A 22,890-nucleotide genomic window follows, 5' to 3' on the forward strand; every position below is an offset into this window, starting at 1 on the left:
ATGACCATATAAGTCATTATGAAATTCTTTATATTGTGTTATGATTATTGTTATAAATCATTTTGAGTATCTGTGAGAGCTTATAACTATAATTAAACAGTGTTATGGGCAGATTATAAAGCATTCTAAGTATGTTTAAAATGCATCATAGACATATGATGCATAGCAAATGTTACCAATAGTTTATTACTTGCTTTTCTATTACTACTATTTTCTTTTTTATGACAGACAGCTTGAGGGCTGAAGAATCTTGGTTTCATGCCACCATTAAGTAAAGGTCAATTGATAATCCGTCGCACAGTGTTGCCACTTACCGAAAAGAACAGATCTTCAAGCTATCAATGTGTCGCATTGTGGCACATTGTTTTGGCTTGAAGATCTGTCCTTTACGGAGGGCGACATTGTCATGTGACGGATTATGAATTAGCATAACAAAAAGACCATACTGGCTACTCTGCAACAACCATTTTAATGAAATATAATGTTCTAAACCAGTGGTTTTCAACCCTTTTCATATCAAGGTCCATTATTTATTTGAGATTTGAGAGGAATTTAACTCTTGAGAGAGTAAAATGAAACCAAATGGACCTATAAGGGTCCATTTGGTTACATTTTACGCTCTCAAGAGTTAAAGATCATCATTTAGCTGGGGACCACCTGGAATCCCTTCAAGGACCATGGTTGAGAACCACTGTTCCAATCCAGAACCAATGTAGAAGATACATATTTATATTGTTGGCTCTCCTGTTGTCCATTTGTTTTTGTTATGTCCAGCGAAATGCAACCAGTGGCAATCACCAAAGACTAACTAAAGAACCATTCAAGATTTTACACAACTTTTTTATGCTTAAAGCTGCAATCTGGGACTTATTTTAATGAATAAAACATATTAACCAATATGTACGGTAGAGTGTATTAACTAACTGTATAACTAGTACCGTACATCTGTATGGTAGAGTATGTTAATACAATATAACTAGTACATCTGCAGTGGTTGGAGGTGGTCTCCATACTCTTCCATTGAGACTAAATGACACCTGGTGTTGGGTAGAACACCTACTGGTTGACAAGCAGTACTGACTGAAGCTCATAAGCCCAATATATCTGGACAAGTGTGGGATTCCTCTTAAGAGTAGATGTTTGGGAGAGCCCGGTTTGAATCTCATAGGATACTGAATGCACAGATTGCAGCTTTAAATAGAGTCCCATAAATGATGTACTGTGATTGGTGCCAGACTAGGGTTGGGAACCTTTTATTTGAACAATTCCGATGCCTTAACGATTCCCTATTAACGGTCCAATTCCTTAACGGTTCCCTTTAATGATTCCTATATTTTTTAACACAAAATCAATCATACTTAAAGTAATGCATACATATATGTTGTAGTGGTTCTCAAAGTTACTTGAGGAGGTTCCAAATTGACCCCTACAGGTTTGTAACTCAGAGTGCGTACAAATGGAACGAAACGTACCCTTACGGGTCCATTTGGTTCCACTTGTACACTCTCAGAGTTATGGTGGTCCTTGAAATTAAAACGTTTGAGAAACACCGGTATTATAATTGTATAGCAGACGTGAAGTCCACATGTACCAGCTCTGACAGTTTGATAAACCAGTTCCGGAAAAGGTTCCAAATCCGTTCCGGATCCCAACACTAGTGCTGACTCCACTGACTACATAATACATGCTGTGCATTTGTGTTCCAATAACCAGCAGACACCAACAAACTAAAAACATACACAGTCTTCATCTTTACACCATCTCCTTTATTTATACTTACAGCATAAAATCATATAAACTCTGAGAAAAAAACAGTGATTTCTGTACAAATAATGATGTTTTCTCTCTCTCTTTATTGCTGTTTATGGCCAACTAGAAATTTCGTGATGAACTCAACTGATTTCTAATGAACTCACTAAAATGACATATTTACAACACAACTTGTTTCAAAAGAAGAAAAAAAAAAGTTTCACAGTCAGTCAAAACCTCTAACAACGCACATTTCCAATAAATACTATGGAATCATTTCACCGCACCAACAATTTATTCAAGTTATCTAACTTCCCACGTAATAAAATATTTTCTTGTGGCTTACTTTGACTTGAGACAAATTTGATGAATATTAATTAGCTTTCAATTTGCTTTCAATCTGATGATTGTTTTAAAGAAACAAAAATAAACCTAAAATAACACACAATGTATTTTTTAATTGATACGTATTAGACAATTCATCAAGATTGGCTACGATATCTATATGTTGAGTTTTACAGTTATGTCCCAAAATGCTAACAGATGATAAAAGAGGTTGGTAACGCTTTCCTATAAGCTACTGTATCTGCATCATTGTGCAGCAATAAAACATGTTTATATCTGACCAACATGAAGCAACAGAATGTTTTCAGTTGTACTGTACTTTGTGAGGGATAGCTTAATGCAAAGTGTTACCAAAACTAATTGTTTTATTAATATCTCTGTTGTTTTGAAAAACTAATTTAGAACGGACATCCTCTTTATACCAAAATGAAAACATTTAGACAGTGGTGTAAATATAAACTTTGATAAACCTCTCATCAGAAGACTGATTTAACTAAAAGAAAAAATAAATGAAACAAATGTTTTTATTATTTGACCATATAAACACTACAACCTTCATTTTACACCCCAGGTTCACCCACATGAATGAGAACTTTCCAACTCAAACCCTATATACTTAGTTGATCTGTGACCTCTATATTAAATACCTTTGCCGAAAATAGGCAATCTGCAAGCTCACAGCACGTTGTGTTCCAAAGCGTTTTTGTAGATCGTCTATTTTCGCCAAATATTTGCCTATTCTGACATGCCCCAGAATAGGGACGCTATGGTTTAAGGGTTTAGAAGACCTTCAACAGAGCACAGGTTTCAATGGAACCAGACAGGTTTTGGATAACACACATGTACTCCCCAGCATCACTCTGTGTAACGTTAGTTATGAGCAGATTGAAATGACCGGCGGCTTTCTCCTGTATGATACACCTGCTGTCTGTGACAGCGTCTCCGTCTTTAAACCACTCGGCAGTGGGACTGGGCTTACCGCTAAATAGACACTGGAGAATTACCGGCGTCCCGACTGCCGCCGTAACGTTAGTCAGTGGGATGATACATTTAACAGGGGTCTCTGTCACCTGGAAGTGGAAGCTACACATGTCAGACGACTTCCCCTTGAACTCTATCTTGTCGTCTTTTGCCGGGTCTGCAAAAACGTCAAAGTTGATGCTAACGTATTTCTCTCCCAGTTCGCTCGTTTGGTGATCGGTGTTAGCTACCAGCCTGACTGATCTCTGGGACTCATCTGCTTCATGCTGAAACTCAAACTCAAGCTCGATCTCTGACGCAAGCTCACCGTCAAACGACGTGTTACCGACCATCATGTCAAACTTCTGAGGCTGGACCTTTGCACTGCCCAGAGAGACTGCAGTCAGCTCTCTGCCTCTGGTCTTCCCTGAGTAAGATTTCGTGCTCAACACCTGGAGGGAGGCTCGACACAGGGTCTCCCCTACCACATTAATGGCCCTACACGTGTACACCCCGCTGTCCTGAGATGCGACTTTTCGGATCTTAAGGAAGTGGTTGTCTCCGTCGGAGGAGTGGATGTATTTCTTGTTATCGTGTGGGATTTTCTTGTCGCCTTTGAACCAGGAGACAATGGGCGACGGCATTCCCATCAGAGAACATTCAAACATTACTGTGGTGGTCTCTGGGGATTCCATGTCGCAGATCGGGTTGATGAACCTCGGGGGCATCTCTGTGACCTCGAAAGCAATTTGAAGGTCATCATTCTCCTGAGTAACAAAGTCCACAAATCCCTCCTCATACATACTAGGTAAGACGTCCAAGGATATGATCATACTCTTTTTATCAGCAGTGTACTCAGGACTGGTGATGATTTTTACCTGCCTCTCAAACTCTTTCACATCCTTTTCGTCTAGCTCTACCTCCAGCAGGATCTCCTGTGGTGACGGAGATCTCGAGTCGTTCTCGTTCTCCTCAACATCAAACTCCATCACATGCTGGTGAGTGACAGCAGGTGGAGGGGGCATGAACCTCACCTCCGAGGATACAACTACAACTAAGGCAACACTCCTGGCTTCGCCTACGTAGTTCACAGCCTCACAGATGTACTCGCCCTGGTCTGCTTTTGTGACAGAGTGAATGGTCAGTCTGATGTTGTCACCATCTCTGCTCATTCTCACCCTGTCATCTGCTACCAGCTGGGTTTTGTTCCGGAACCATCTCACCTCAGGAGACGGGAGGCCAAACACCTCAGCGTAGAAAGTCAAGGACTCATTTTCAAACACCCTCTTCTTGGTGAGAGGTTTAAGGAAGGCAGGAGGGATACCCTGCACTTTCTCACCCAGGCCTAGAGCAGACCCCCTGCCCTCAGTGAGGATCCTACTCTCGTCCAAAGTTAGGAGAGAAGGAGTGGTCTCATCAGAAGGGGACCTCAGGTACTGAGCTGGAGAAAAGAACCTCTCACTCGAGTCATCTGTAGAGGCTCGCTTGTGCCCTACAGGAGAGAAGGGGAACTCTTGGGGGGTTGCAAAATGACCAGGGCTGTCAGAGGCAGGTCTGTGGAAGGACTCTGCGATTGGCTGCGAGATCTCAGTGGAGGTGGCAGGAGTATAGAACCTGTCAGCTACCTCTGCTATCTCCTCACTAAAGGTGCTGCCAATCTCAATAGACATCTCAGACTCAGGTGACAGTGGCCTGCTCCAGTCAGTCGGAGGGTTGTAGAAGTCATACACAGCATTGAATGTGACTTCCTCTACCTCCATAGAGTTGACACCAGCCTCTGCCCCCACCTCACTTGAGATTGAGTCTAAATCACTACTGTCTTGTTTGGATAAAGGCACCTTCTGGGGTTCCTGTGCTGCAACATAGTCAGCCGCCAAACCAAATTGCCGGGATGTGCTTTCAGCTTTGGGATTATCAACCACAGGTCTCACTGGAGGGACCTCCTCCATGTGTTCCTCAGCCATAGCACTAGCCTCAACCTCTGTGATGTCAACCTGGGAGTCTGGCATGCTGAGGAAGACACCACTGTCAAGCTCCTCACTGACATATGAAGCCCCTTCACTCACATATTTAACTTGGTCTGTCCCCTCAAGCTCCTCAATAAGACCAGTCACGTCCTCACTGATGTCTTTAGCCTCACTGCGAAACAGACCAGATCTGACCGATGTTTTCTGTTTCTCAGCACTTACTTTAGGCTTAACTACCCCACTGACTGGAAGTGCAGCACCAGTAGAGCGCTTTGCTGCTGGGGCTCTCTCACACTGGAAAGGTATGAAGCTGCTGGTTTTTTCAAATGTACGAACAGCATCCTCTCTCGCCATCTCCTCTAATAAACCTGCCTCGATATGTGCAGGTTTCTCAGGCAGCAGAGCCCGAGGTCTGACCAGCTCTGGTGACTCCTGCACTTCCCCTACAAACTGTAGGGGCTGGAAATTCTCAGGAGCAGGAATTATATCACTGCCTTTCCCTAGCTCAGTAGTTATCCCTTCCTGCTGTTCAGTGGTACTGGCCACTGCTGGGATAAACTCCTCAGGGAATACAAACTCCTTCCTCTGCTCCTCTGGGGGAGGAGAGGACGTGAATGCCACGGGCGAGTCTGACTCAAATGCCTGTTTGATCTGAGAAACTTTGATTACAGCAGCGGACGACTGCAGACCGCAGCCAGATATAGCTGCAGGTTCTCTGGACAAACCTGGTTTGGTTTTTGACACTTTGGCCAGCCCCTGTCCTGTACTCTGTGAACTGCTAGATGCAGCTGTTTTCCTGACACTTCCTGTTATACCAGCAGGTGAAGCGACAAAATTGTCACCTTCTAATGCTACTCCACCCTCTGAAAACTGAACAGGCTCAGCAATTTGGAAAGATACATCGGCGACGCTCGCAACCTCTCCCAGCTTATTCCTGGCAACACATTTATAAACCCCAGCGTTGATATATGTGAAGTTATCAATGTATAACCTGTAACTTCTGTCATGCTCCTCAACTCTGTATTGTCCAGAGGGACTCTTAAGGCGAACATCATCATGATACCATACAACATCCGGTCTCGGTTCTCCCGCAACTACACATTCCAACTCAGCAGTCTCACCCTCTGGGCAGCTGATGTTCTCTAACTCAGTGACCACCTGAGGGGCCTCCCCAACAACATCAAAGGAAAACGTAAACTTGTGTTTTACAGTCTGAGATGCGGCCTCATCACCAGGCACATCCGAGATATTATCTTCAACAACGATTGGAGCCCTATCCCTGCCACCTTCTTCTGCCATTTCAGGGACAGGTGTGGGAGCTGTGACTCTGATCTCCACAGGGGAGGAGTCGTAGGAGTCATCGGAGCGGCCGGGTTTGCGAATGACCGCCTCGGGCACATGGAGTGTGGCTTTCCCCGTGTCCATGTAGTACCCAAGCTCCTCATCCACCATCCTCTCCACACATTCCTGACTTGCCGCTGTGTCCTCTGTCACTATTACCTTCTGCTGGGTGCCCCCTGAGGTTCTCAGCAGTTTCTCATCACAGATCTCCAAAGTGGCACTGCAGATGGCTTTACCATGTTTGTTGGTGATGGCACAGTCAAATGTTCCCTCGTGGTCTGTGGTGGGGTAATAGACTGTGAGCTTTGATTCATTAGATTTGTTCATGATATCATAATCTGGGTTGTGGGCTAGTGGGTGACCATCTTTGAGCCAGGTGACCGTTGGCTTAGGGTCGCCATGGAAGTGGCAGATAAACTCGGACATCTCGCCGATCTTTACTTTAAGTGGTGAAATTTCTTTCACAAACGTTGGACGAGAGTCTATCGCTGTTTTATCACCTGTTGTTATTTTCTTGCTCTCCTGTGCTGACTTCCTTGCCATTCCAAATTCAAGGTGCTCATCTATTATGTGTGCACTCCTATTCATCATCATCTCTTCTCTGCTCCTTCTCTCATCTCCCCTCACATTCTGTCTCATCTGAACACCCTCGCCTGACGCTTCCCTTTCTTCCCCTCCTTTTCGCTCTACTTTTACCTCAGCTTGGAAAAGCTGACTGCTGCTTTTATCTGCAGTCATAGCATGCTCCTCCCTGTTCCTCCTCTCTGCTCTCTCCAGGCTCTCCTGTGAGCTTGGTGAACGCCTCCTCGCTGGTGACGCCTCTCTGGGCAATTTACGATGGCTAGTGTCAGCCTGAGCGAATTCAAAGCTCTCAACAGGAATACCTGGAGAGCGCCCTCTAATAGTACGACCAGCCACATCAACATGAGCCAAGCCAGCAGTAGATTTTGGGTGTTCTTGTTGATCTAGAGCCCATTCCGGCTCCAGTTCAACCACCTCTTCTTGTTCTAAAACGTCCTCTTGCCAATTCAGGAGGCGCTGAGCCAATGCCTCCTCCTCACTGACAAAGTACTCGCTGTCTGTCTGCAGTCTGGTCTCACGGCCCTCTGTGGCCAGCTCCTGGGCTGGCGGCCACCTTAGATGCTCATCCTGCTCATCCTGGAACCCTGCAGGAACTGACTGACTGAGGAGGAACTTCTCTTTGGATGATCTATCCGGAGAAGGTTCCACCCAGTCTGACTCAACCTCCACAGCCTGTTCCTGTTCAGTCTGAACATCGTGCTGCCATTTCATAATCCTCTGTGCCAGGGCCTCCTCTTCACTGATAAACTGCTCTGTCTCAGCCTTCAACTCAGAGATGTTTTCCATAGACAGCTGGAGCTCACGCTCCTCTCTTGTCTTTTCAAATAATGGTTTCATTCTAGGTGATTTCTGGGCTACAATGGCAGGTGCTTCAGCTTCGATGTCTGATGACCTGCTTCTCATTCTAGGGGATTTCTCAGCTGAGATGCTTTCCATACCCTGAGATGTCTGAACCTGTGAAGAGGAGACAGCCTCTACTTCTTCTGCTCTTGATTTCATCCGTGGTGATCTAGTCAGTGGCAATGCTTCAGGTTCTGATGACCTATATCTAATTCTGGGGGATTTCTGGAAGGAAGGGACTGAAGCCTCTACTTCTACAGCAGTTATTTTCTCTACCACTTCCTCATGCTCGATGTACGGTGGCTCTACTGGCAAGGGGAGATCAGTTTCAGGTTCAAATGTCTCGTCCTGTGACATCCGCATACCGTGCTGCCATTTCCGGATGCGAAGAGCGAGGAGTTTCTCCTCACACTCCATGGCAGCTTCGTCCAGACTCTTCTCTGCAGGCTCATCTTCATCACTCACTTTAACCTCTTCTGTGTTTGGATCGCTAAGCATCCTCCCGTTCTTCGATCTATATGGCTTCAGTCTAGGTGATTTCTCCCCAGCCAACACCATACCAACAGATTCTCTTTTCTCAGTGTATTCAGTGGACTCTGTGTACACCACTTCAGTCTGACCCACTTCCATCTCTGCACCCTCCATCTTAACCTTAGTGACCTCACGATGAAGCTCATCTGCTGCCACGTCTACCTGCGACTCTGCTGCAGTCTCTGAATACATTTTACCAAACAGCCTCTCTCTCTGCCGAGGCGACACAGTATCATCCAGCTCCCCTTTCATCAACCGAATGGCCCGATTTCTCGACTGGGGTTCAAACGAGTGCCTGGCGCGACGCTGGGCCGACTCTCCACTCTGAGATCCACTCTGGGACGGAGGACCTGAGCTCCTACCATGACCCTCCCTACGACCATCTCCCTGGTCAAAGGGTCGGTTGAAGGTAGGCACATCAGACAGAGAGGCGGGCTTGACCCTCAGCCTGTCTACATAGTCTGCATAGCTGGACTCACTGGCTACTGACTCCAGGTCAAACTCAGAGGAGGACATGGTTGAGACGGACATCCTCTTCTTGTGTTTGACAGCCTTCTGCAGCGTGGTGAGTTTAGCTCTCACCTCGTTGTGAAGGCTCTCGGTGTCACTAAACCTGTCGCTGTATCTGTCACTACACCTGTCACTGAATTTGTCACTGAACCTGCCGCCAGTCCGCCTGTCACAGTATATATCACTCATCCTGTCATTAAACCGCTCACGCTCAGCCCGCTCAAACATCGGGGGAGGAGACCGGCCCCGCTCTGAGGCAGTTTCCAGTCTCTCTCGCTTTTGTGGTTTCTCAGTTTCAGAGTCTCTCTCTTTGGACGGCGAGTTGGTCCTAAAGAGCACACTACGCACAAGTGAATTCTTAGATCTGGACCTGCCCTGGTGGACCTTCGTCATTTTATCAAACGGAGAGCCGACACACCTGAGATCCACCCTGATCTTCCTCTCCTTCCTCTGCTCCACCATGGAGTCTATGCTTTCATGAGCACTGGCCGTGCGCTTGACAAAGCTCAGGTAATTAGCAGACTGCTCTTCTCTCAGTGACACTAGCAGTGATGCTGTCGTGTCGGCAGAACCTTCTGTGTTGAAGGCCATAACCTTGTAACTACCCGAGTCCTTCTCTATAATACAGTCAATAATCAGGCTGCTGGTGTGCATGTGCATTTTGCTCTCGGTACAGATCCTACGCCTGCGTTCTTTATTATTAATTTGCTTGTTATTATGGAACCACAGTATAGTTGGCGGGGGAGAGGCCACCAGCTTACACTTGAGTGTTGCTGGGTCCCCCTCCAGCACCGACTGGAATTTAAGTTTTTTAGTGAATGAGGGTTTCATGTTTTCTGTCCATGACGTGACAGAGGATGTCCTGCTTTCGCAACGATTGGCTGAAACCAGCCCGTGATCCAAGCAGTCTTCGGTGTCTGAGAAGGCTCCTCGGAGCTGCCGGTTTCTGGTGACGTCCGATCTGCTCTCTTTACTGTAAAACACGTCTGCGAACAGAAACGAGACACAGTCAGTACAACACAGCCACAGGGCGTTCAAAGAGAAAGGCAAAAGGAATTTGAATGAATCATTAATGGAAATATTAAAATGCATGCTGCAAGACAAAAAAAGCCATAGAAAATAACAGTGTCACTCACCATATTTGTTCGAATAAACGCAAGACTTGATTCGTTTTATAAGAAACCTGCTGGAGGTTTTGATCCTTCTTCTGTGGAAATTTCTTCAAAACAAATTACTTTTGAATTAAAGAAGCAGTAAATGTTTCCAGAATAAACTGACGTCTCTTTGAGAGTATAGATTTTTGCCTCGGGGTATAATATTCCTTACCTGACTTGCAGACAGGAGAATAAACGCCCTTTCTAATCCTCAGACTTAGAGGGACAAACGATGCACACACCGATCAAATGAGAATCATAGCCCTCCAATATGTTTTACATCAGATTGTTATCGTTTAAACTTGCCCATAAAGAAGCTCTAGAATTGAGTGAGAAGGCGTTTATTCGAACTAATATAGTTTACTGGTGTTATTTAGAGTGCAAACCACAGGAATCACATCCCACTATCTGCAAGCCAGTCTAAGAAATATTTTGCAGGAGGAAGTCATCAGTTCCAGGTGCAACAGTGAACAGATGTGTCTCCTTCCATATCTTTTAAGCTTTAAAAGATACACATCCTGCACGTTTTCCATCATGCCAAAAGGAGTTTTTGATGGATGCAAACCTCAAGTTTTCAAAATTGGTACAAGCATGTCTGTCAGTGCTCTCCTGAGAGAAATGATGGCATATTCTCAACAATACAGCATATTCAATAATACAGAATCACAATTCTTCATCACAAATATGGTACAGATATGACATGCATTCTGGTCATTAAGATTTTTGTTAAAGGGTCAGTTCAACCAAATAAAGTGTTTTTAATTCCCTGAGAGTGGTCTAAAGTAACTGGTAAAGCATAATCCAAACACTCATGGTCAATGCCATTCCCGTAATAATTTCCCCTCTGTTTTAGTCATTCATAAATCACTAATGGAAACTTTCTTTTAAGACGCAAAGGCTTGGATTACAATGTTAGTCATTAATAGACTACTTCCAAAAGGAAATATTTGGTTGGACTGTTCCTTTCCAGACATATGTTGAAAATGGTTATGATTTGTGTACTGTATGTAATAATAATAATACTAATACTAATACTAATAATACTAATAATAAAATGTGTCATGCCTACCTTTGACTTCTTCCGCTATTTTGGCTTGAGTCCCTGTGAAAGAAAGAAGAGAGATCCCATTAGAACAGTGTGGAAAGAAAGCTTAGAGGAGCCACTGAAGGAGCACACACGCCTGGGTATCGAACCTGCAATCTCCTGCTTACAGGACAGTATTCCTTATGAACAGACTTTAAACCTGTAGACCAATAACGTCATATTGTCGCTGTCGGGCGGAAATCTTGTATGTCCATAATTCAATCCATTACACAGGTTTGTTTTTCCCCATTTCCTGACAATTGTAATTGTTTTGGACATACAAGGTCTCCTGTATCATGACAACCCACTAGGAATGCAGAATATCAAGAAACCAGGAAATTCGGTCAACAACCAAAACAATCTAGACAAATAATAGAGTTTCGGAAAGGTGGAGATCAATAAAACAAAGCTGAGGGGCTTCTGTCAGGGAGGAAAGAGGGTATAAGGTGAGTTTCATGCAAGGTCCAGAGACTGGCATCACCTGGGGAGTCAAATGGACTCCCCCAGTGGAGAGAGGAGAACATGGATGGAGGGTGGAGGTTTAATACGTACAGAGCAGTGCCCCCCAGTGGAGAGAGGAGAACATGGATGGAGGGTGGAGATTTAATACGTACAGAGCAGTGCTCCAGTGGAGAGAGGAGAACATGGATGGGAGGGTGGAGGTTTAATACGTACAGAGCAGTGCTTCTCAGACACTGTGCCATGACACAAGTCAAGGTGTGCCTTGGAAGTTATTCATAACTATACAGAAAGTTATGAATTGTTGTTATATTTACTACTGCACAATCATTCCCCAATACAGATGCAAATTCTATACTATATATTATACAGTATATATTTTTAAATTACTTTCAACTATTCCCTATTTTGATTTTGATTTTATTTATCATTTACCATTTTCCACAAACTTTCAAATATAAATATAAATAGCAGCTCTACAAGCTCATAACGTGTCACGATGCGACACAATGTAAGCTTGCAGATCTGCCCTTTTGGCCATGAGTACAGAGGTGTGCCATGGGCACAGCCAGTTTGAAAAGCACTGCTGTAGAGTACAAAGAGAAGAACTGCGGTGGAGAAGAGAAGATGACGTTCTGTCGAACAATGGTGCTCGTGACATTAGTACGGCTCACAGAACCTCAGACAAGGATGGATGGTGCAGTTTGTCAGCTGGAAGTGAACCTAAAGGAGGAGTGCTGGAAGTGAATATCGTTGCTGTCGGGCAGAAACCTTGTATCTCCATATTTCAACTTCTTATTAATGCCCTACTTCATCATGCAAAAGTGGCGGAAATAGACGATCTACGAGCTCACAACGTGTCGCGTTGTGGAGCTTGTAGATCTTCTACTTTCGCGATTATGGAAACATTGAAAGTTGTTAAGTCTACATTAGAAGATTTTTTTCCTTAGCTTTAAAAAAAAAATCCTGTAAAGTCTCAGTTTTGGACATACAAGGTTTCCACAGTGACAGCGACCATATAAGGAACGAGGGATGATGGGTTCAGAGAGGAGCCTCGTTTAGTTCTGGTGGGTAAAGGGTGTGACTGGTGGAGGAGGAGGAGGAGGAGGGGGATCCAGAAGTTTTACCTTCATGTTTGGTTACGGTCAGCGTAGCAGAGCACGCCGCCTCCCCGGCACTGTTGGAGGCCCTGCACGTGTACTGGCCGGCGTGCTCAGAGAACGCGTCCACTATGATCAGCGTGGCCGTGTTCGTGGTCTCATCGAAGTGAAACACCACGTTCTTTGAGGGCTGCACGGGCCGCTGGTCGTGAAACCAGCTGATCTGTGGCGTGGGCGTGGTGCTGGCCACGCAAGCGTGAAACCTAGCCACCTCCCCGTGCACCACGCTGCAGCTCGTTATGGGGTGGGAGAACGTGGGCTTTTGGCCAATAGAGGGTTTCTTTAGACTGGCGATGGAGATGTCCATGGCATGTTTTGTCCCTGAAAGGAAGCAATGTTTGTGGGCCTTCAGCGTCGTGGCGTACCAATACGTCGACTTAGGGCTGGGCGATATGGGGATAAAAGTCACGATTTTACGATATCCAAAATCCCAGGCAATATCTAATCTCATATCAATATAATAAAGATGGAGATATGAGTACTATTGACACATGTGATTGCTTTTAAATTTGTCAGCTGTTGCACGTGGCTATATATCTGGAACCATTTTAGTTCTTGACTCTGATTTTGCGCTAGAACTGGATATTGTGTGCTCTCGTTTGCAGTGTGTGATACTTGTATTGTTTTGTATTGTTTGCATGCTATTGTTGTAACAGAGTCTCACGGTGCTCTCTTGGCCCGGGTCACTCTTCGAAAACGAGATTTTTAATCACAATGAGAATTTTACCTGGTTTAAATAAAGGATATGATGATTAATATGGATATATCGCCCAGCCCTACATCGACTCATAGCAGAGAACACACTGTCAAGAGCAGAGAACACGGTAGATGCATCGTTAGACCGCGTTGACACCAGTGACACTCACCCTCCATTCGGAGCATAGCGGCGCAGGACACGGTGCCCGACTTGTTCTCGGCCATGCAGGTGTACTGTCCCTCGTCCTCGGGGTAAACCCTGTTGATCTCCAGCTGACAGCTGTCGTCAAACTGCGAGATCCTGCAGGCGTCGGACTGCTTCACTTCCTTCTGCCCGTGGTACCAGCTGATCTTCACGTCTGGAGAGCAGAGACGTAAACAAAGCGGTCAAATATTGGATAAAAAACACAGACAAAAACTGAAAGTAATTTGTTGTTTTGATATTTCATGTCTCTTATTGTGTTTTAGTTTATTCATAGGCTGATGCATCAACAGTTTAAATTCAGCTTTAGAGTAGCAAAAGGGGGTGTAACTGATATTCTTTGGTTAAAATAAGCATTAAATAGCTATGCTATATATTCTGATAGTAATCACTGCTATAGAGTGTTTGTTCAGTAACACGGCTCTCCAAAGTCTATCCAGCTCTTTATTAAACAGAAAATACATGTTCTGGTCACGAAAAAAAATATCATTTAGACTACATTTAACCACTTAAAACCTTGTGAGCTTGTAGGTCGGCTATTTTCGCCAAATGTTTGACCCCAGAGAATAGGGACGCTAGGTTTTTAAACTGTTTAATCTAACGTATAAAAATACGGTTTGGATGAGCATAGCATATAAAAGGTCGCGTATAGTTACCGTCTCCGCGGACACGGCACTGGAAGCGGGCAGACTCGCCCTCTTTGGCGGAGGTGTCGGCGATGGAAGAGATGACGACTGGAGGGGTCATGGGAACAGCGGTGTCTGGAGACACCACCTCAGACACTGAAAACACACACACACACACACACACACACACAGTCACGCACGCACACACACACACACACACACAAACACACACACACACAAAGAAACATACAGTTAACCACCTACCCTGTCCAAACAAGTCTCTGCTAAACACTTTTAGTTCTACAGTATATACCGTACCTTCCACGTTGAGGGATGCTGTGCTTGTCGCTGTGCCATAATCGTTCTTGGCCTCACAGTTGTAGACGGCTGCGTCTTCTGGGAAAACCTCGATCAGGAGCAGCGTGTGCTCGTTCCCGTCGTGAAGGAACTTGACTTTGAAGCCGGGAGCCAAAGCCTGGGAGTTCTTGTACCAGAACACCTGAGGCTGTGGAATCCCAGTCACCTGCACGGAGAAGCGGGCTGGTTTCCCAGCCTCCACAGACTGAGGCTCCATGTGCTGGATGATCTGAGGAGGTTCAGGGACTGGAGAGAGAGAGAGAGAGAGAGAGAGAGAGAGAGAGAGACACAAATCACCAACATAAGTTAATGCTTTCTCTCTTTTCGATGAATAAAATAACTGAGATGAAACATTTCTTATCAATGTATTTGAAACTGACATTAATAGAGTAATTTTAGCCTTTTTGAAACTGTTACGTGTTGCAAGTAAGCTAAACCAGTGGTTTTCAACCCTTTTCATATCAAGGTCCATTATTTATTAGGGATTTGAGCCACAGAACCACCATTTGATGAGATTTAGACCACTGGTTGAGAACCACTGAGCTAAACGACTACCAATAATTGTTCTAATGTAGATGAAGAATATTTGAGTTGAGTTTGGTTTAGTGGAATATATTTAAAAGATAATTAGTCAATATGAGGACATACCATAACTTCACTCCAGAGAGAGGCTATGTCACATGACAATTACATTAAAAAAACGTAACGTCATAGGTAGAGGGTGAATCTCATTCCTCAAACATTCCATTTAATGGTCTTCGTCAATAGCCGTTTTATAGCTAAACTGATTAGTTATTAGTCATAGTAACTGATCTGAGGTAAGGTGGATGTGACTTACTGTTGACACGCAGGTTCATGGTGCTGCGGTTCTTTCCAGCGATGAAGGTGTATTCTCCAGCATCGCTCCTGTAGGTCTCGGAGATGGTGAGACGGTGCATCTTCCTGACGTTCACGTAGTTGAACCTCTCCTCCACCGAGAACTGGATCTCCACTCCGTTCCTCATCCAGCGACCCTCCACATCATCCTCGTTCACCTCAAACTCAAAGGTCGCTCTCTGTTTCTCGACAACCTAGAAGTGAAGTTTATACACTTGTTATAGTACGAAAAACACCTCGATATCGAAAAGTCAACTAAGTCTAATGAAACTAAATGTTTCTCACAGTGATTTCCCTCTCTGCGGGTTCAGAGATCCTGATGTCTCTTCCCTCGACAATCAGCTGAGCCTTGGACACGCTGGCGCCGGCCACCACCGAATATTCCCCGGCGTCCGACAAGCGGACGGTCTGGATCATCAGCCTGTGCAAGAACTTCTCTGTTGTCACGACGAACCTGTGAACAAAAGCGTCACGCTGGTTCAAAAAAACGTTTCATTTATGATAGAAGCTCTGCTTTAGAAGTGTGAGTTGTGTGCAAGAGGGAACAAACTGTTACGCAATCCAAATAGAGAAATACACACCAAAAACATACATTTTCTCATTCATTTCAATTATATTGTCGTGCAGAAACCTTAAACCAATATTTAAACTTTTAGTTTTAGTTTTTTGTAAATTAATGCCATACTTCAACGTACTGTATAGAGTGTTACACAGGAGCAGCCAAAATAGCCCATCTACAAGCTTGAAAGTGAAATCGGTTAAGTGTGTCTGTGGGTTTTATAAATATTTAACCGACGAAAAGTATTAACAAGAATAAATAATAAATAATAACTACATTAGATCCATTGGAACACACGTTATTCCTTTCCTATTTCCTGAAAAGTTATGGTTTTGGACATTCAAGGTTTCCACTCAACAGCCACAATACAACATGTATGATGTAAGTATGAAGTGTGCCCTGCTTCACCTTTCTTTTTCAGATAGGTCCAGTTCCTGTCCATCTTTCATCCACATCACCTGCATGTTGGGCTCAGAAACCTCACATTCAAAAATAGCCTTCTTCTTCTCCGTGATCTTGATGTCTTTAATTTTCTTGGTGAATTCAATCAAACGAGCTGCGACGGAAAAAACAACAACAGAAAAAATACATGTCAAAACTAATTTCACATCCTCTACAAAAACATACACTATCAATCACTTATGTAAACATTGGCTAGATAGATAGGTAAGACATAAATTAACCCGGAACGCATACTGTCATTTTAGATTTTTTGCCTTTGGGATATTAAAAAATAGCAGATATACAACCTCGTAGCGGGGTACCGAGTTCCGCACTACGAGCTTGTAGATCTGCTATTTTTGAAATTTTTTGAAAATATTGTGCAAATCTTTGAATACATATATTTTTTCCAGGTCCCTGGAACAAAATATTTTACAAATGTTCACATTTTCACGATTTTTCAAAAATAGCAGATCTACAAGCTCATAGCGCGGCACTCTGTACCGCACTATGAGCTTGTACATCTGCTATTTTTTAAAAGCCAAAGAAATCTAAAATGACACAGATACTTTCCCGGTTTAAATGGGTTAAATAAATGTGACCAATGATACATTAACTGACTTTGCAAGGATAAAGTTGTGTCGATTCGTAAAACAATTTCTCACCTTCGACGTAAAGGCTAGCTGACGACGCGGCGGCGCCGGCCACGAACTTGTACTCCCCTCCGTCACCGAAGTGCACGTTTCTGATGGTGAGCGAGTGCGTGAGCTGCTTGCTGCGGACCTGGCACCTGTCCGACGACTTGATCTCCACGCCGTTCTTCAGCCACTTGTAGGTGATGCTCTCGTAGTTGACGTTCACCTCGAACGTGATGGTGTCTTTCTCCTTGGCGTTCAGGTCTTTCAGCATGGAGGTGATCAGGAGAGCTGTGTGGAGAGAAGCGCACAAATTTGGTGACCTATTGAATGCTGTGCCTCCAGATGTCGCTGGTTTGGGATTTGGGCAAATTTGCCCTAAAGCATTGGTTCTCAATGCTTTAGACGCCTGGGACCTCCAGGGGTCCTTAAGGGGGTTACTCATTTTAGTTAGGAACCGAATGTGCTTAGTTGGTGAACTTACGGCTGACAGTGAGCGTTGCAGACACTCTGTCGTTTCCACAGATAAAGGTGTATTCTGCAGAGTCCTCCCTGCTTGTGTTCATGATCTTCAGCTGGTGAAGTTTGCCCTGGACCACGATCCTGAACTTCTCGCTCATCTCGATCTCCACTCCGTTCTTCAGCCAGGTGGACGGCACGTTGAAATGGGACGTTTCACACTCGAACGTGGCCACGTGGGTCTCTGGGACCGACACGTCCTTCAAAGGCTTGGTGACACGCAGAGCTGGAATAGGATCAAATGAAAACGTAATGTTACGAAACAATGTTTTTGGTGAGGTGTCATGGCGCCGTGAAGAAGGTGACGTGCTGGGAGCAGTGGTTAACAAAGTATATATACTCCTAGTCAAATATTACTCAACTACAAGAGAGAGTTGCTCAGTCGAATTTGTACTTGAGTTAAAAGTACTGGAGTACTTGCTTTTAAAACTACTAGTAGATTTACCAAGTAAATACTTATGTGTTCAAAAGTATGACTTACGAAGTACATTTTCCTTTTATTATCAATGCATTGCTGTAATAAAATGTTGAAGTTTTACCAAAATATTCCAATCTTTTCCAGAAATGTTCAAACAATATATATAAATAGGTTTAGGTTTGTAATTTTTATGGTTCATATAAAAACAATAATAATACTAATAATATCTCAAATGTATTATATAACGCTTTTTTAAGTACCCAAAGACACTTTACATGGGGGGCAAGATTGTGCTTACAATAAAAAAAAACTGTTTAAATTAATCAGATCAAAAAAACTATTAAAAATCAACTAATCAACTCATTTATAGAACTAATTTCATTATATAAATAAGCCGAAAAAAGTGACTGATCAGATTATAAAACAGTAAAAAAAATAAAAAATAAAAAAAAGAATCCTTACCCTCCACCATGAGCACGGCGCTGCACTGCAGGTGTCCCACCACAGCGGTGTACTCTCCTGCACTGCTGCTGTCCACCTTCTGGATGGTCAGCTTGTGGGCCTTCCTCTCACACTGGATCTTAACCTTGTCGCTGGGCTTCAGCTCCACGTTGTTGAACATCCACTTGACGGGCACGTCGTCGTGAGACAGGCTCAGCTCAAAGGACGCCGTGGCGTCCAGCAGCGACGTCACGTCCTTTATCTTCTTCACAATCTTGATAGCTATTTTAAAACAAGATTCATAGAGCAGAGGTTTGAGCGCTTTCACTGTGACACAGCTAGATTGAACACATTTTTAAGTTCCCAGAAAGTTACTTCACTACTTTTATCTTATATCCTTTTTAAAGGATTCCTAAGCCAATAATTTGATGACCAGCAGCGGTTCCGGTAGGAGACTCAAAGGGTCTCCTTTGTATCTCCTACCGGAACCGCTTATTGAATGCGACAAAAACAAAAAAACTATCCATGAATTCAAGTCTCCATGGGGTGACTAATCGATAGGAAAAAATATATATATTTATTGGTGAACTACTCCTTTAAACCTAAAACACACTTAATGAGTTCGACTGATTCTCAATCTCTGTGATTAATGCTCCTTCAACAGTTTTCAAAACTAAGAAAAGATCTGATGAGAAGAGAAATACGCAAAATCTATCAAAAATTCAAGCTAAGTCAAGCTTATTCATAGAATAAAACCACAAGGTCAAAACGCCAGATCTTGTAGATCTGCTACTTTTGATGCTTTTGTGTGACGCTGTCTGTGGTAGGGCGTTAATTTACCCCAAAAAAACACAAAGTTAGAATATGGAGATAAGAGGTTTCTGCCCGACAGCGACAACAATATGATATGTAACAGTACTCACTCTCCACGTTGAGCCTGGCGCTGGCGGACAGCTTGCCCAGTTTGAAGGAGTAGACGGACTCGTCGGCGGTGTTGCAGCTCTTGATCTTCAGGGTGTGGACGACGCCCTCCGAGGTCACCTCGTACTTGTCTCCGGTGCGGAGCTCCACGCCGTTCTTGATCCACTGCGCTCCCTTCACGTCCGCGTGGGTCAGCTCCAGGCTGAACGACACCGCCTGGGTCTCCGTCACCGTCTGGTTCTTCAGCGTCTTCTTCACCTTCACAGCTGCAAAGGAACGAAAGTTTTTTAGATCGATACGGTAATAATAGAACTAAACCACTTGAACCCCATGCGTCCATATTCTGAGGGGAACGTTTAGCCAAAGAATTGCTGATCAACAAGCTCACTAGGGCCGTCACAAATACAAATTTAAGTAGACGATTAATTGTCATACAAATAATTGCGAATAACGATTCATACATTGGAACATATGAATATAAATTTAATTTCAGATTGCCTTTAAGGCTTCGTAATCCAACATTGGACAGGGAAGATATGACAAATAACTTAAATATTCAAAGAAATTACTGACATATTTAATAATGTCATACTTATTATTTTTTTCAATAGCGGAAATAGATGATTTACAAGCTTACAACGCGTCACAAAGTGACACGTTGTAAGCTTGTAGATCTGCTATGTCTGTTTGTTTTTTTACGACTCGACGATTATGCTAAATAATTTGATCATCTCAAATAATTGCGATTAGACGATTATGTAATCATTGTGACAGGCCTAAAGCTCACAATGCATTGCAGCGCGATGTAAAAAAGTGCTTAAGCAGTTACTCAGACTAATTCTCGTGTCAATTCGTTGATGTATGTAGCGATTTATAAAATGCAGCCCTAATGTCCTTCGTTCCGATTTTTTTACTCAAGAATGCAGTAAAAAAAAATATATATATAGGAGAGTAAGCGGTCCAATACGTACCCTCCACCCTGAGGTTGGCTGAGGTCTTGGACGTAGCCACCTGGTAGGTGTACTCTCCCACGTCCTGGGGTCTGGTGATGCGGATGACCAGGCGTCGGACCGCTCCGTCTACCTGACTCTCCACGTTGTCATTGAAGTCCACCATCTGGTTGTCCTTCAGCCAGTGACCCTCCGCTTTGGCGTTGGCCACCTCACACTCCAGCAGCGCCGTCTGGGACTCTGCCACCGTCACGTCCTTTAAGGGCCGTGTGACAGCACCACCTAGTGGTAGAAAAAAAAGGAGAATTGCTCATTTCATTAAGACCTGGAACTGTGTCATTTTTTTATTTGAGCTAAAAAGCAATATTTTACACTTTGGCCTATTAAAAAATAGCAGATATACAAGCTCATAGCGCGGCACCGAGTGCCGCGCTACGAGCTTGTAGATCTGCTATTTTTAAAAAATCTTGAAAATGTGTGCAAATCTTTGAATATATATATTTTTAAAGCGAACATTTGTACTCAAATCTTTGCTTCTGGGGGGTCCCTGGAACAAAATATTTTGATGGGGGTCCGCGGCCAAATACATATAATTTTGGGGGTCCTTGACATGAAAAATATTGAGCACCACTGATATAGAAACATACGTTTTTCAGAAAACTGTTGAGATTTAGGAGACATGTAGAATCGGCTTCAGGTCTCAATGGGTTAAGTGGAATTATACAGATTTTCTTTTTGGCATTTTTCAATCATATCTAGCTTCTTTTTTTTTTACATTACACTATAATTTTTTTGATCCAACGCAGTTATTTTAGTTTTTTGTCACAAGCTCTTGTTAATACGTTTCATTGGTTCAATATTTACAGTATATTTAAAAAAAAACACAGACACTTAAACACTAAAACAGCCGATCTACAAGCTTACAAAGCAACATGATTGCAGAGCTTGTGAGCTTGTAGATCAGCAATTCTAGCTATTTTTAAAAGAATTGCAAAGAGGGAAAAAAAGCTACTTTTAGCTAAAGGCACAACATTGTTGCACAATGAAGTGTAGGGCACTATATTTTTTCCCCCAAAATCCTAATAAGTTTAAACACGGAGATACGAGGTTTCTGCCCGCCCCGACAGCAACGATACACGGTGTTAAAACGTACCGGAAACGGTGAGCATGGCGCTGGAGGTCTGCTCTCCGGCGTGGAAGGTGTACTGGCCCTCTTCGTCCTTCATGGTGTTGACGATGGTCAGGGTGTGAACCTTCCCTTTGGTCTCCATCTTGTACCTGGGACCGGCCTTCAGCGGCTGGCCCTTGAGGGTCCAGAGAGGATCGATGCCGGGGTGAGAAACCTCCACCTCGAAGGTCACGTTCTGAGACTCGGAGCACACCTTGTCCTCCATTTTCCTCACAATGCGCACCTCTGGAAAGACAAAACGGACATTGGGTTCATGAGGATAATGAGCCATCGTGACAAAATCCAACGTTTCTCTTGTAAACGTAATTTGGAAATGCACATATAGGTTGGGTCCATGGCAAACCGATTTTGGGAGTAATAACAATAAATACCCAGCTAAATTAGTAAATATAGCATCAATATATATATACTATACTACTATATAGTATAGCATCAACACAAGCTTGTAGATCTGCTATTAACTCATTCAGTGCCAAAGACATGTTTTGTGTGTGATAAAAAAAAAACACCAGGTCCACTTCCGTGAGAAAAAAAAAGAAAAAGCCTTTTTCTATGCTTTCTGTTGTCTCGGGGGAAAACCACTCCTCATTCAAATGCCCATATCTATGGAATGGACGATCGTGGCCGCACAATTCTCCCCCCCCCCCGAGTCTACGAGACCCCCCTACGTCTTTTAAAGCGATTGGCGGGTCGATCGTTGTGAAGAATAATATTTTTTCAAAGGTGAGTGAAAACACTCGAAAATCGCTGGCACTGGCGGCTATAGACAATGTTTTTTTCTGGCACTGAATGGGTTAAAAAATAAACACTAAACTCGAACAATTTATAATGTAAAAGAATTATGGGCGTGTTTGAGGAAAAACTGCTGGTAGATTTCAGTAAAAACATCTTACTCTCAACGGTCAGGTTGCAGCTGGACTCCACCTTGCCCACCATCAGCTTGTGGCGGCCCTCGTCGGAGGCGAAGGCCCTGCTGTACACCAGGCGCTGCTTGGTGCCTTTGGTCACAAACTGGATCCTGTCGCTGGCCACCAGGAGCTTGTCCTTGCAGTACCACTTCATGGACTTGATGTCCTGGGCGGAGATCTTGGCCTCCAGCACGGCTTTGGTGCCCTCGACGGCACTGACGTCCTTCAGCGCCACCACGATGTCGATGGCTGAACGGAGACGATGTTGAAGAAACATTAGATCACAGAAAACAACATGCTAGAACAGGGGTCTTCAACAGGGGGTCCGGGACCCCTAGGGGGCCCTCAGAGTTACTACAGGGGGTCCGCCAAAATCTGTGTGGCGCGGAACATTAGCCGAAAATAGCAGATCTACAAGCTCACAACGCCTCGCGCTGCGAGGCGTTGTGAGCTTGTAGATCGGCTATTTT

General features: G+C 43.9%; 2 protein-coding genes across 2 annotated transcripts in view; both read right to left on the reverse strand.

Annotated features, from left to right (window-relative positions):
* The window catches only part of LOC308073539 (titin-like), a 248,000-nt gene that overhangs the window by 187,580 nt on the left and 37,530 nt on the right, over positions 1-22,890 (reverse strand). Inside the window, exons 26-39 of the mRNA XM_080412477.1 lie at positions 22,406-22,669; positions 21,477-21,737; positions 20,345-20,605; positions 19,376-19,639; positions 18,474-18,734; positions 17,559-17,819; positions 17,105-17,365; positions 16,407-16,554; positions 15,725-15,893; positions 15,402-15,633; positions 14,525-14,809; positions 14,237-14,362; positions 13,549-13,737; positions 11,049-11,081 (exon numbers count right to left, since the gene is read on the reverse strand). Coding sequence (XP_080268603.1) covers positions 11,049-11,081; positions 13,549-13,737; positions 14,237-14,362; positions 14,525-14,809; positions 15,402-15,633; positions 15,725-15,893; positions 16,407-16,554; positions 17,105-17,365; positions 17,559-17,819; positions 18,474-18,734; positions 19,376-19,639; positions 20,345-20,605; positions 21,477-21,737; positions 22,406-22,669 — 3,015 coding nt within the window. The remainder of the gene's footprint in view (positions 1-11,048; positions 11,082-13,548; positions 13,738-14,236; positions 14,363-14,524; positions 14,810-15,401; positions 15,634-15,724; positions 15,894-16,406; positions 16,555-17,104; positions 17,366-17,558; positions 17,820-18,473; positions 18,735-19,375; positions 19,640-20,344; positions 20,606-21,476; positions 21,738-22,405; positions 22,670-22,890) is intronic.
* Positions 1,746-9,985, reverse strand: LOC308073540 (uncharacterized protein). Its single transcript, XM_080412478.1, has 2 exons — positions 9,962-9,985; positions 1,746-9,811 (listed from the first exon to the last, which is right to left on the reverse strand). The coding sequence occupies exon 2, from the start codon at positions 9,654-9,656 to the stop codon at positions 2,874-2,876; it is 6,783 nt and encodes a 2,260-aa protein (XP_080268604.1). The 5' UTR covers positions 9,657-9,811; positions 9,962-9,985; the 3' UTR covers positions 1,746-2,873.

This window comes from Gymnoscopelus braueri, assembly GCF_963280865.1.
Source record: "Gymnoscopelus braueri genome assembly, chromosome: 18".
NCBI lineage: Eukaryota > Metazoa > Chordata > Actinopteri > Myctophiformes > Myctophidae > Gymnoscopelus > Gymnoscopelus braueri.

Excerpts from the sequence above, each read along its gene's own strand:
- LOC308073540 (XM_080412478.1), bottom strand. The coding sequence starts at position 9,656 with ATGAAACCCTCATTCACTAAAAAACTTAAATTCCAGTCGGTGCTGGAG.